Source organism: Enoplosus armatus, chromosome 13, assembly GCF_043641665.1.
Source record: "Enoplosus armatus isolate fEnoArm2 chromosome 13, fEnoArm2.hap1, whole genome shotgun sequence".
Classification (NCBI taxonomy): domain Eukaryota; kingdom Metazoa; phylum Chordata; class Actinopteri; order Centrarchiformes; family Enoplosidae; genus Enoplosus; species Enoplosus armatus.
In genome coordinates this window covers 6,431,313-6,446,237 of record NC_092192.1, presented here as the reverse complement: position 1 = coordinate 6,446,237, position 14,925 = coordinate 6,431,313, and the positions used below count along the sequence as shown (strand labels likewise).

The window sequence follows — 14,925 nt, the reverse complement described above, 5'->3', positions numbered from 1 at the left end:
TCCCAGTGAGTCGTGACAGTGTGGCAAATAACAGGACCTTGAAATTGAAGCAGCTAAGTGGAATTCAGCCATCATTATTCTATTATTTACACTTGGGTTTTTCCTACTCGTGAAAAAGGCCTATTATCAACAATTCCTGTGTAAAGGCCAAAACTAAAGAGGAATTTGTGCCAATAAACTATTGTCTGAACGTATGCATCTGTGCCATAGAACTCTATTGTTGACCAAAAACTAATAAAAACACATAACAGAGCCACACTGTTGTTTATGACAATCAGTTTTATTCATTTGTCAATAATTATAAAATATAAACCTCATCCTTCAACTCTCATGACGTCCCACATATTTCAGTAAATCCGAAATGTATTTCCCAATGTCAGGTTTAACTCTAAATCAAATAGTTGCCTCCTGATACATGATCTTTTATTTTGACTCAACGTCACGGCCACATAGAAATGAAGGTGAAGTACATCTCATGATCTTATTAAATTACTATAATTGAACTGTGTGAGTGAATGTCAGTCCTGAAACTCTACACACAAGCAACCAAATTACAAAATGGGTCATGACATATATCTAAATCCAAACGCGGTCCAGGCTTTGCAGCCCTCAGTGTGTCAGCGAAGGGGACCGCATGTGACAGATGTGTGCCAAAAACCCTTCAGCCCTTTGATGCAGTGGCAGAGGCCGCACACCAGAGGGCAGACCTGAGTTGTGCAGTAAAACGCCTCTTTACGCAGAAGGACTAACCTTCATTTGCAGCCTGTAGCTGTTGTACAGACAACACAGTCTGTGTGTAAACAAGCGGTTACTCTATTTAATGAGAGCAAATGACACCAATGATTGGCTGTAACTTGTGAATCTTGTCTGATGTGCAGAATAAAATATAGAAAACAAATTAAAGATTCTGGAGCTGAAGTTTATCTGCTCTTCCAGTCATAAATTCTATAGAGTAAATGAAAGTTATACCAATTATACACCTACCATTATATCAGCTTAACGTAGTATGTAAAAGTATTCAAAGTGACACTATTTGGCCTCAATTTGTGATATATATTGAAATGTAAAGTATGTTTTTTTCTCCCTCTGGCTTGTTAAATTAAAGTCAAAAGCTTTGTTTTCACTGTACATACACAGAAAAAGGAGTTAGATTGTATAACAAAATCTCTAGTTTGCTGTCGTTTCTAACTGCCACCCATGACAACACACATATAAGAACAAACTAATCAGAATAAAAGAAGGATATAATTACAAAACTGTTCAGTAAAGTAAACTTCAGAATATTAAAAACGTATGACCAGAATTACATTGAGTCATATTTGGCTTGCATGCTAAATTTCATAACTTCTGCTTACACAAAGTGAGTTGTCAGAGTTAATATGTCTGGCGCCCCCTCCTGGATGATCTGAGCATAGATTTGAAAGGGAAGACTGATAACATGAAGTAAAAATCTGTTGTGACTGGACAAACTATCACAGAGTTATGCCTAAATACTACTAATTGCTACTTATAATAGCAACAATTTAGAGTTTCAGACAATAAAGAAAGACATTAGTACATACATTCTCCAACAACATCCTTGGTGAGGTAAGAAATATTGGGTTTCGACACACCAGTGTTCAAAGTCATACTCATTTTACATAACAATTATGGTGGACTGAACCCCTGTGCGATAATAATGAGTGATAGTGGAGCCACATGTTGCAGCAGCAGCAGCAGACAGGCCTGGAGGTTATCTGGGTCAAGGAGTGTTAAAGTGATAGCTGAAGGAGATGTGACTGATGAGGAGAAGGCAGAGGACAGAGTGTGTGTGTGTGTGTGTGTGTGTGTACAATTCATTGTGTAATGCTGCAGTGGTCGTATGGTGTATTGTAAATATTACCCAACAGCCCTCAGAGGGCCAACTAACATGTTTGTTTGAGAAAATACACACTAAAGACATGAAAAGAGAGCATGAGGAAGATAAATATATGAAACCTGTTGCTCCTGCTTCCAGTTAAAAAAAAAAAGCTCCTTTGTTTTTTGCTTATTGGACTCAGTTTCCCCTCTTTAATTTCCCCTAAAGTACCTTTAAAGGATACGATATTCTTCTTATTATCAACAAATTCCATGAAAAGACCAAAACCAACAATGAGTTGATTCTACTAACAAGTTGTCTGTGTAAAGCATGATATAGCTTATTATCTGTACCACAGAGCTCCGCTGTTTTCCACAAACTATTAAAAACACATCAGTTAGCCAGACACTGTCTGACAGTAATGATTGATTGAAACCAAAACCAAAATAGCTGCAGATTAAGTTTCTGTCAACTAATCGATTAGTTAACTAATTGTTCCAGCTCTCTATAAGATATTTTATCTATAGATGAAAGTACTGTGCGATGATTTTGATCTTTCACTGTACAGCTGTTGTTGTTTTAAAGGTATGGGTTTCTTTTCTGAGAACAAACACTTGATATTACATAATTAATCTAATAATAACTGCAATGGATTGTGTCTACCGTATCCCGTTCCCATTTATTACTCAAATGTACTTTTCCCCTCAACATGACATGTAATACCAGCGCAGTGACCACGCTGAGTTTCAACCTTCACCTGGATACATGTGGACCGCAGGGGGGCAAAAAGAAACTGCCGCACCTCGGAAAAAAAATGTGCTGCTACTTCCGGGTACGGCTTGAGTCAGCTGACCAAGAACCAGCCAATCAGAAGTCGTTCGCTATTGTAAACACACACGGCAGGTTTGGGTGCATGTATAAAACCAGCAAGAGCGACAAAGGAGAGAAACTGTGGAGAGACATGACGGTGGAAACGAGAGCCAGCGGTAAGTCAGTGCTTTATTTAAGCGTTAACACGTCGGTGGAGTCGGTTTTTGTTACGTTTAAAGCTGAGTTACAGCTGACTGCACGATCCAAAACCAAAGCAGCTTATATTTGGGCTTTTGATGTGTTCAGTGAAGGCAGCATAGTTCATAATCTGCATGTAAACTGCTTACTGTTTTCTTTCAATAAATGATCAATTCTCCATCATGTTCCTATAATATTTCTATATGTGTGGCCTTAATGTGGCTGCTTCCAATTACTGTTTTGACTTTGGATTATTTTGACTAATATTTGTCTATTTTGTTTTTTATTTCATCAAAAATATTTAACTTAAATATCTACGTTTAAAAAAATGTAATGTCAAACTTAAATGTCCAGTTATCAAAGCAAAACTTTGATCTTAGTTTGTTCTTATTTAGTCAAATCAGCAGCCAATAATACATGTATTACTGTATTATAATATTTTAAGCATGTTATTTGCCTTTCTGAAGCTGCAACATGGTGATTGTCAATATGATTTATGTTCATCAGTTAATTAACCAACCAATGATGTTTAAGCACTAACTGTAAAGATGTTTCTCTTAAGACCCGCTCCAGATATGTTTTAACAACATATAGAAATACTCAGCTTTGAATGATGATTCGCACCAGATGTGGTTCTTCCACAAAATTTACAGTTACATTTACTAGTCGAAAATATTAGACACAAGATCCCTCACAGTTCACTGAAAGTTAATTCCAAGTTTATGTGAACTGGTTTCAAGTTTCCACATTGCAAGTTTTTTGTAAGTTGCATATTAAACCACACTTCAAAACTAGTTGAGATACCTCACATTCATCTTGTACGTGGTCTTAATTCTTCAGCAGATGAATGTGAAAACAGCCTTCTAGTGTCAAACTCTGCACTCACGTCATTCTGCACAGTGAAGCTCAAGCATCCAAGTAACAATACATTTAACATACTTTTGACTGGAGGGGGGCTTTAATATCATTTGGGTGCAAGTCTTTTCTTTCCCTGAACTTTCTATTTCTTGCTGAACTACAAAGAGAGAGACAGAGCGGATGTAGGGCAGGTTGTTATCCCCAAGAATTTAACTGAAAAAGTGCGCACTGTAAGAAGGATTATGTACAATCCTCCAGCTGTAAATTTTGTACCAGGCTACACGGCATGCCGATGATTATTGTTCCACGGAAAAATAAAGCAGTCCGAGAGGTTTAATTAATTCACATTTTTGTGGTAGAATAGCTTTAATCAGTAGAGGTTCAGTATAAGGCCATTGAGTTTTACGGTACTTTATGTACTAAATAAAATAAAATATATGTATTAGATATGAATATGTTTTATTAATGAAGAAATGGGCCTATTGAAGACATTGTGTGTCAGCTGTCAGTCATTTGCCTCCAAAATCATCCATCTTCATGTAATATTTAACAATTTAACAATATATGACGTGCTAACCCCTTTAAATATGTGCTGTAGTTGTGAACCTGTTCTAATTCTACCTGGAAAATAAAAATAAGCAGTTGACAGTGTATTTATTATTGTGTTTACAGACTCGAGGGGAGCTGCCACAGCAGGCAGCAGCAGCAAACAGGTAAGACTGCAGCACCTTTGCAAGTGAACACTCTGCTTTTAACATAACAGAATATTGCAGAAAGAGAATCAAAAGCAGGCAGGTAAGCAGCGACCCAATACGATGAGTCACAGGCACAACCTTTTCAGACCATCTATTACGTATTCTGCTGTTTTCTTTTCTTGGCTGTCTGGTTTGATCTGTTGGATTACTGCTCTTTCCTCACTGGGTGTTTACGTATGAAGTATGTTCTGTACAGTACAAACTCATGTGTCAGGGTATTTTATTAGGACTCCAGTTTTGCTTTAAGGTGCAACAAATCCTCCTCTACGTCATTAATGAGTTTCAGTGCCTGAGGATCCCTTTAAATTGCTGCGACAGAAGCTCTGAAATCCTCACATGAAACACAGAATCTTTTTTGGCGTGGAAATGATGAAATTGAAAATTATTATATCGACACTCGTCTTCAGAAAACCTGCGTTTGGCCAAGCCTCTTATGTACCATGTTGTTCTTTGAATCTCAGACGGTCCGCAGTGTAAAAATCAACACTGGTGGTGTTATGATTTTACCAAAACACACATTAGAAGTTTAGATTTGGTTGAAAAATATACATATATTTAGATGAAGATATGTGAGCGAGGGATGATGTTTGTATGTAGTTTGTCTGCATGGCCATATAGTTTTTTCATTAACCATAACCTACTGACCATCAGTCAAATCTCACGTTAAAAAGTGTCAAATGTTGCATTCATTGCTAGTTTTTTACATTAGTATTCATAAATCTCCTATCTGTCCTCCAATCTGAATCCAAATCAAAAACCTTTTTTTACTCTTTTAATAGTTTCTGGTTTCTCTTTTTCTACCTGTATAATTTCCACTGCTCTGTTTTTATCTACGTTGCCTGAAGCACTTTGTAACATCTGTGATTTGCATTTAAAACACGTGTTATATAAAGCTGATCTGACTGGATTTGTCTAAGTTTCCACCTGACTGCTGTCCTTTTTGCCCTGTTGTTCTTTGGGACAGGCTCGACCTGACAAGTAGCATTTCTGTTTTTTTTTCACCCACACAAATTTATTGAGCCCTGCAGGGAACAAAGAGAGGACGGTAAATTATGCATTATGCAATATGATCAACGGAAATGTTAAGGAGTGTTTTGATCAGCGTCTGTTTTTGTTGTTATGACACGGGGAGGAAAGTAGAATTAGAGAGTCGTTTTGTTAGATTAGATTGTAATAAATAAAATGTCCACATGAAGATGCATCTGTGTGTTTGTATCTGTAAGATGTGACCGTCTGTGGCTCTAAAAAGACAGCTGAGTACTGAGACCAGCACGACATTTGCGTAACATTGTTCCCTCTGTTGCCATGGCTGTGCCAAAGGGGGCAGCCGGGGTAAAAGCTGGCATTTTAGAAGGTCTGCTGAATGTGACATCAATCCCTGGACTTAATTCCCGCTGAGTGAACTGATCCAGTTTTCAGTTTGGCCGGCTCAGATTCTGCTCTTACTGAACTGCACTGTGCGTTTGTTTGGACACGTTTGCACACGAAACATTTGGTGTTTGAGATGAAAGAAATACTTGTATCTGGAGATTAAGCTGAAAGTCATCTATTGTCAAAATTGCAAGCGACACAAAGTCTGTTCAGGTCACATGAACACATTCCATATCCAACGCTGAAAAAAAAAAAAACCAATCTGAGATTCATTTACTGCCTTGTCAGCACTGTGCGCATTCAAACTGCAGTTTAAATCACAGATTGAGCCTTTGAATTTCTTTTGATACAGATATATACAGATAGATAGCACGTCTTGCACATTTCTTATCACTCCACTGTACTTAAACCTCATCATTTCTGTACACCTTTATATTTACTGCTGAACGAGTGTATCATTTAGCTTATTATGGAAGTAAACATTTTGTTTTTGGTTTCTTGCCTGCTGCCTGATTTATTTTAGCTCTTCAATCTCACGTTCTCCATTATGGCTTATTATCTCTATGCAGTTCTCAATGCCCCACCTATGAGAACAGTGTGGATCAGCATTTAACCTACAACCGATCAGACCTAAGACGCCTCAGTGGTGTCAACCTCTTGGAAAGACTCTCTGACTGGTTTCAGTAACAGTCTCGCTGTTGTTTTAGTTTCTACACCATGAGACGTTTCTGTGGGAAACGCTGATTTAGCTCAACGTCATGAGATTGCACAGCATCGTCAGAGTAACAGAGAGATTCATGCACAATTGTTGCTTTTTCTCTACCCAGGAGGGCCCTGGAGGACTCTGGGACTCTGTGAAGAAAGCTGCGGTCGTCATCGGATCTGGAATCTTATTCTTGGCCGCATTCGGCAACTCACTGACATGGTAGGGTCTCCTTACAAGTTACAGTATTACAATACAACAAACCAGTGAACCTGAGGTGAACCTGAGGAGTTGGCAGTGTCACAGGTTATTACATCCAACACAGTAAAAAACAAACAAAAAAAAAGACGAGAAAGGCAGGACAGGGAATTAAACAGAACAGCAGAGAACCAGATGGGAGGCATCAGGACAAAGCAGAGCAGAACTGGACTGACAGTCTGGTATGGCCTTGTTTTACAGCCCCGTGCCTCAGGTCTGTGAGTCAATATGTCTGATACCCAAGTGGATCCGGATGCATCTGGACATACTCGGTGTCATATTTGATCACGTGGTACATCACATAGAAAATACTCAGGTCTAATTGTCCATCGGGCTCAGGTCAGGTCAGTTTCGTATCCAGTCAGACATTTTGGACCCGCAAAGACCTCTCCTGGACGGCGCAATGTGGGACATGACAGGACGGCACAGGAAAAGTCGAACAAGACAATGTGTGGCATGACTATTAGGTGGTTGCTAGGTGACTCTGAGCCCTCACAGACTAATTGGAAATCGAGTGTACTCAGATCCTTTTAAAGTGTAAAGATACTGTGTTACAAGTAAAAGTCCTGATTTGGAAGTGAGTATTACCAGCGAAATGTACTTAAAAGTATCAACAGAAAAAGTACCGTACTGTTTAAATAATTGACATTTTATCATCCTTTCAAATACAGCAGAGTAGGTCTAATCAGCATCGAAACACCTGTGAGGGTCTGTGGGGCCTTTAATCTATAACAACGCATCATATTTAATAAGTTGATCATATGTTTTATATGTAAAGTGACTAGTAACTATAGCAGTTAAATAAATGTAATGGAGTAAAAGGTACAATATATCCCTTTGAAATGTAGTGGAGTAGAAGTATAAAGTAGCATAAATTGGATATACATAAGTACAGTACCTCAAAATTGTACTTAAGTACAGTACTGGAGTGAATGTACTTAGTTGTGGGTGGCAAAGTGTTTGGGAGGAGTTCTCCAAAAAAGGGCGTACAGAAGAATAATAATCAGTTTTAACAAAGTGAGAAAATGGTCTTGTGAACTTGACATTTGACTTGATTCCTCCTCCAGGCACCTTCAGAAATTCTGGGGAGCTTCGGGAGATTTCTGGCAGAACTTGTGGACCAAGCTGTACTTGACGTTCGAGGGTCACGATGCTGCTTTGTTCTTCTTCGGTAAGAAGTAACAACTGGTTAGTTTCTTGTCCCAAAGAAATGTCCTGTTATTGACAGTTCGTAACAGAGCGGTCTTTCATCGGTCCAAATCAAGCACAACGATCTGTTTTCGGCTTGAAAGACCTGCTTTTGTCTCAATACACGCGTTGTATTGTGAGACCACTTGGTCTCATGATGTCCTTGGATCCAAAGTGCACCTGTTTTTTGATACCTGCATCCGTGAAGTAGCGCTCCTCAGTGGCTTCATGGATCTATAAAGCTCTCCAACCATTACTGTCCTTCCACCAGAGGAACTTTTCACAGTACTACCATGAAATACTTCCTAATGTAGTTTTAAATTACATCACACACATGAGACACAAACAGGGCTTTGTTTTCAGAACAATGTGGCTGCACAAAAGAGTACTTTATTTGGTACCAGCCGTAGCGGAAATATCATGCCGGTGCAGCACTGAGAACAGTTGTTCAGTTCTGCATATCAAGTCATGACCTCTGGTGTCGACTTACTCCCTTTTATGATGCAGCCATCATGTTGTTGTTGTTGTGTCATGAACTGGCTGCACATTGGAAGGTATTCCTCAATCAGACATTATCTATGTAGAACCTGATGTGCTGCAGGTAAGTGATTATGTATCATGCATTAAAGTAAATCAATAAAACACGTTAATTACCCCAGATTGCTCAAAACCAAAATCCATCTTAATCTTATAATCAGCTCTAAAATAATTTAAGTTACTGATTTTCAGCTCAAGTTGTGGAAAAAGTCGTGGCTGAAACGTTCAGGTGCAGGTCGGGGCCCGTCATCTGGTCCCTCTCTGACTGTGGCCTTGTTTTTCTCTACAGGGACAATGTTGTTCCCCACTCTGTCGTTCTGGGTGTCGAATGGTCTGCTGCTGTTGGTGGACACCACCGGTAAACCGTCCTTCATCACGCGCTACCGCATCCAGGTGGACAAGAATAACCCGGTATGTCCTGTATTAAATACGTCACAGTATCTCCTCCAGTTCCACTTTATGAAGATTTGAAGTTTCAGTTGTTTCTTTATTATCCCCACGTTAGTATCTGCAAATGATTCTGCTATTGATACGACCACTGGTACTACTACCGCTGGTGCCTCTGCTACTGTTACAACTAGGAATTTAATATTTGATACCACTTGGACCTCCTCTCGTATCAATATTGTAACTAAGTGAACTGCTTCTTCATCACTTTAACAGCCAGTGCTGAGTAATCAGAACCAAAATAATTTTATGGTGACGGATAATAAATCTCCATAATGAGATAATCCTTTATAGATTTGCATTGTTACAGCAGCAAACAGGACAGTGCAATAGAAAGAGACAAAAGTACAATAAAGAACAATTGTAAAAAACAACAACTATAATTTACAAGTTTACAAATTTATAAATTCACTGAGATGATGATACATTTAAAATAAATCAATACATAAAGAATGTTTTATTTTTCTGTATTTATTGATTTCTTTATATTTTATTCCTACATTTATTCCCGCGTTGATTTATTAGCTTATATATTTGTCCATTTCTTTCTATTTATTTGTATATTTATTAATTTATTTCCTGTGTCACTTTTGGGCCCCAATAAATAAATAAATTATATTTAGAAATTTGCTTCAGTCTTTAATAATCATATCGTAGGTTTTGAGGAATCTCTTCTGCAACCTACGCTAATACCAGAGACAAAATGTGATAGATTTGTTAATCAATCAGTCAAAGAGGTCTTATTTTAATAAGTCATATTAATATTTTGTAGTGTGTGCATGTCCGTGAACACGTCTGTACATGAACACACACGTCTGACCCTCAGTGTTGCTGATGTGACGTGTCCACCTGTCCGTCTGACCAAAGTCCTCTGGCTGTGTTTGATTAACAGATGTTGATGGACAGTGCAGAGATAAAGACTGACATTACTGATAACCAGGGCTGGAAGGTTACTCTCAAAATGTAATCAGAATTATTGATTGACCTTTTCAAAGATTAAACATCGTGCACAGGAAGCGAAAAAACAATAGATATAAGAATACGTCCTGCAGTGAACAGACATCATGTTCAGGTGCTGATAGCGTGTTAAGCTAGCTTTGTATGTACATTACATGTATTGGCTTTATCACTACAGTCGGTAGTAATAAGATGACATCAGTCGTAAAACTTTATATCACCTATGATGAGTGAATCTGCTGAGTCGGCTATTGGCTGTCTACGGTCGGTAATTTTGAGCCGAGATACCGAAGCTCTGTGACCGAGAATAACTGTCTGAACTATTAGTCATAATGTGAAACAACAATACAACTTAGACAGCACTGGTTGATCAGCTACACAGCCAATCTGTCTTAAATGTATCTCAAATCCAATGATTGGCGTGTCAGAGCCCTTCAGATGATTTTGAAATAAGAAATGTTTTAGCTGACAACACACAGTGAGGGCTAAAACCTCTATTCACTAGTATAAAACCAACTAAACACCAAGTGCGTCTCACTGCCCGCGTCATGTGTGTTTACCAAAGTACAGGAAACAACAACCTGAAAACAGGCCTTTAACGCCTTCAAAATGTCCGCTGTGAAAAATGATTGTTAGGTTGTTGTGTTTGTGGTAAACTCGTGTAATTACGAAACGGTGTCTTTACACTTCAGACACACACTCATTGTCTGTGTGTTTATAACCAGGGTCCAAAGTTTAATGATAAAAAGTCCTTATTTACACACAAACTGGAGATATGTTTTATCTGAAGCCTCCATCTGCTTTTCAGTGAAGGTGATCATTTAGACACGGCTGCTTTTTGAGTTCCAGTATCGAGTCTTTTCCCGAGCAGACAGTTACAGTATTCACCTCCCATTAGAACCCACTGATAGAACCGAACTTCATAAACAATCTCGTGAAATGCCTCGCAGCCATCAGGTGCAGCCTGCACAGAACTATTACAACACTAAAAGTATTTTTTTTTTATAATCTTTTATGACACATTTTTACACTTCAAAGCTTGAAGACAATACAAACTGTTATATGGAAATGGATAAAAGTATCAAACAAGAAGAATACATATGCAATTAAAGATGAGGCAGATAATAAAAGAAATCATGGTGACCAAATTCAACCATTCACACTACATCTCAACGTCTCAACACCCCCAAAGAGATTCTATCCAGTTTTGAGTCTCTCTCTGGCTCCTCCCTCGTCCTCCAGGTGGATCCCGTGAAGCTTCGCCAAGCGGTGAAGTCTGTCATCTTCAACCATGTGTTCCTCTCTGGGCCCATGGTGGTGGCGGCTTACTACCTGATGACCTTGAGAGGGAACCCCTGTGGGCCTGAGCTGCCCACCTTCCAATGGGCCCTGACGGAGCTCGCTGCATTTGCCATCTTGGAGGAAGTCATGTTTTACTATTCACACAGGTAGGAGTCTTTAATTTCATTATTTTATTCATGTTTATCTATGTCAGAGGCCTACACGGTCAAAGTGGAGGCACATTCAGAAAATTCAACCTCTTTTCTACCCAGTAGAAACACTTCTTCCTCATTTGAGATTCAGTTGATCGTAACACTAAACCGTTTACATTACTGCCTCCTAGTGGTAAGAGTGAAGGGTGTGAATACAAAGAAAACAATCAGAATCAGAAATACTTTATTGATCACGGGGGGGGGGGGGGGGGGGGGGATTTACACAAGTTACAGGTGATCCCATTCAAGAATAGAAAAAATAGCATAGGGTAAGAATGAGAAGTATGTAAAAATATAAGATATAAAAGATAAAAATATATACATTTACAATATTTAAGCGGAAAAACAATATATATATATATATATATATACAATAACAATGTGTATGTATGTATATTTATGTATTGCACTGGTGAATTATTTCACAGATTATTGTAATTTTAAGTCAGTAACAGTCAGTAGTGCACAGCTCAAGTATAAATATAAATAGAGAATAAACAATGAGGTTATAGTTGCTGAGATATTTTACTGTATATTGCTAAATTATTATTATTGCTAAATTATTGTTATTATTAACATTTGTTTTATCAGAGTCAGAAAAACAATACAGAAAATAATAAATAAAAACCTAGTTGCACCATCAGGTCAAAATTAGCTTAAACATCTGCAAAACTAATGACACTCCCATCGAACTCAGCTGTACTTTGTGTTTGTGTGCTAATTAGCAAATATTAGCACGCTAAGCTAAGGTAGTGAACATGATAAACATTACACCTGCTAAATATCAGCATGTTAGACTTTTAGTCTTCTTCTTGAACATGTATCCGTGGATCACTGAATGTTTTTTGGGGATTTTGATCCTTTCCTTCTCTCTCAGGCTGTTCCACCATCCCAGCCTCTACAAGCATTTCCACAAGCAGCACCATGAGTGGACTGCTCCCATCGGACTCGTCTCCATCTACGCTCATCCTCTGGAGCATGTGGTGAGTGACCCCCCCCCCCTCTTCTTTTCATTTCATCGTCTATGTCTGTCTCAGTCACGTTCTCGACTTGAGTCTATTTCACCACCGATTAGGAGTTTAAGTCTTCCTGTGTGTGTTGGATTTTCCGTGGCCATTAAAACCTGCTCGTTCTTCCTCTTTGCCGTTAGATCTCCAACATGCTGCCGGTGATAATGGGGCCGGTGATCCTGGGCTCCCACCTGACCACCACCACCCTGTGGTTGTGCCTGGCTCTGATCAGCACCACCATCTCTCACTGTGGATACCACCTCCCCTTCCTGCCCTCCCCCGAGTTCCACGACTTCCACCACCTCAGGTGAGTCCACCAGTCCACTCCTCCCATTAAAATAGTGCTTTTAATGGGATTTAATGGTTTTTCATATTTATTTATCGTTTTAACTTTTATTTGTAGAAATCCAGGAATTTATCAGTGTTGAAGAGTAAAAACTGTGAAACCATTTCTTCTGTTTTGTTACTGAGAGAGACTCTGCATTTGCATGTCCTCAACATTTTCATCTTGACTTCTTGACGATGTTCTGAGCTGTGCTTGTCTCAAAAGGACTTTGTTTACTGTAAACTGTGGAGGTGGAACATGAAACACATCAACTCCTGAATGTGTAGGGACATAAAACTTGGTGAAAATTTGTTTAAACTAATGTGCTTCTTTTAGAAAGATGAAAGAATAAGGCTGGCATTATTCTATATATTTGTCAATGTCAACAAATCCCACGAAAAAAGACCAAAACCAACCGTCTGTTAGTCTGTCTCTCCAGTACTTTCTGACTCGGAGACTCTCAGCCTCGACTGAAGACGTAAACCTTTAAAAAACGGGTCACAAATATATTATTTAAATTTTTTTTAAAAAGGCTTAATAATGTCTTAAAACAGCTGGGCACTGTGGCTTTTAGCAAATGTTACTCAAACAGGAGGAAATAGTGTGCTTGTTGGGACTATTTTCAGCCGCGCATTAATGCTCATTTGGCACATTTGTATGTGGGATTGACTCAAAATAAAGTACATGGTGATGAATGGAGCTCCCTAAGATATATATCAGGATCAATTCATTGTTGGTTTTGGTATTTTCATGCAATGTGTTGACAGTGACTTTAACGGTATGACTTCAGTGAAATCTATAAAAATGACGACTCTTAATGACTTTAACCTGGAAAGTGACCACAAATACAATACTGATCTCATGGGATAGTTTTGCATCTATTTGTGTTTTTCGTGGATGATTGTAGAAGTTGTACTCACACGTCCTTCCTGGTTCCAGGTTCAACCAGTGTTTCGGGGTCTTTGGCGTGCTGGATCGGCTCCACGGCACCGACACCAAATTCAGGCAGACCAAGCAGTACGAACGCCACACCCTGCTCACCAGCCTCACCCCTCTGACCGACAGCATCCCTGACACACCCAAGAAGGGCCACTGATGACCTGAGACCCCTGACCGTTCACCTCAGGCCCGGGCCTCGCCAAGTTTGGGATCACTTCCCAATCAATCAATCAAATAGATTTTGATTATTTTAATTCAGAAAACCTGTTGATCAGTTCCAGACTGTAAAAATCTGCCCACACTCTCCGGTCAGCAGCTTCGCTTTTTATTTTTTCCAAGTAGAAATGTTGTTGCACTTTATCAGACTTTTTTTTTAAGTTTGGCCTCGTGTTCACTGTCGATTTGGAGTCGCATTTTGAACCTGTCTCCTCCCACAGTTTAATCTTCCTGTGACCTGGGAAGGCTGCTGTTGTAGCTGATAATTTGGTTTGCGGATGTTGATGTAGCGGAGAAGTCAGTAGTTCGGGGTTATTTTCTGGTAACATCCTATGAAAGTGTGAAACGAGGCCTTTGTTCCAAATCATCTCATTTTTATTTTGTATTTTTCAGCATGATTATCTATTTTGTATTTCTGGTGGAAATGGGTTTCCATGGACTTTGTTTAAAATTAGAGGCAAATCAAACATCTCAAGGGACTCATAAGTAGTTTGTTTACCGGACAGATACCTGATCCGTTAGCTTAAAGAATTTAATGGTTGATGAGAGTGAAAACAAATCATTTCACTTCAGCTAAGCATGATGAGACTGAAGTAGCCATATTCATCCCTCGGCCCGGTTACCTCCAGTTAACGTTGTTTCTCTCAGCTTTCCAAACACCTGCATCCAGCTGTCTGTCTACCCATAAAGCCTTGTGTTTTGGGGTTGTTCGCTGGCGCCGATTCAGATCACACTTTGACTCGCAGCTCTTCTTCTCCTCCCTGGTTAAACTGTAACAGGAAACTCTGCAGTCTGAATGAAGTCAAAGTGGGTGAGAGAAGTGATTTACGTTTACAGCTTCCGACATTCCTGAATAACGAACTCTCTTTCATTTTCAATATGTAAATCATTTCAGTATGAACAGATTCTGGTTTGAATGTAAATTAAACTTTACGGCGGTGATGTAACACACCATCTTGAAATGTCGATCATCTCCCAGATTCCACAAACTTCTTCAAAATAATGTGCGTTTGGGCGACGGCC

The 14,925-nt window shown here is 39.1% G+C and overlaps 1 protein-coding gene across 1 annotated transcript; it reads left to right on the top strand.

The window, feature by feature from the left end:
• The first annotated feature begins 2,750 nt into the window (after positions 1–2,750).
• On the top strand, positions 2,751–13,873 carry faxdc2 (fatty acid hydroxylase domain containing 2). Its single transcript, XM_070917413.1, has 9 exons — positions 2,751–2,823; positions 4,376–4,416; positions 6,657–6,754; positions 7,858–7,961; positions 8,805–8,926; positions 11,162–11,367; positions 12,290–12,395; positions 12,563–12,729; positions 13,687–13,873. Exons 1-9 carry the CDS (start codon positions 2,751–2,753, stop codon positions 13,841–13,843), a joined length of 1,074 nt encoding a protein of 357 aa, XP_070773514.1. The 3' UTR covers positions 13,844–13,873.
• Positions 13,874–14,925: the final 1,052 nt, after the last annotated feature.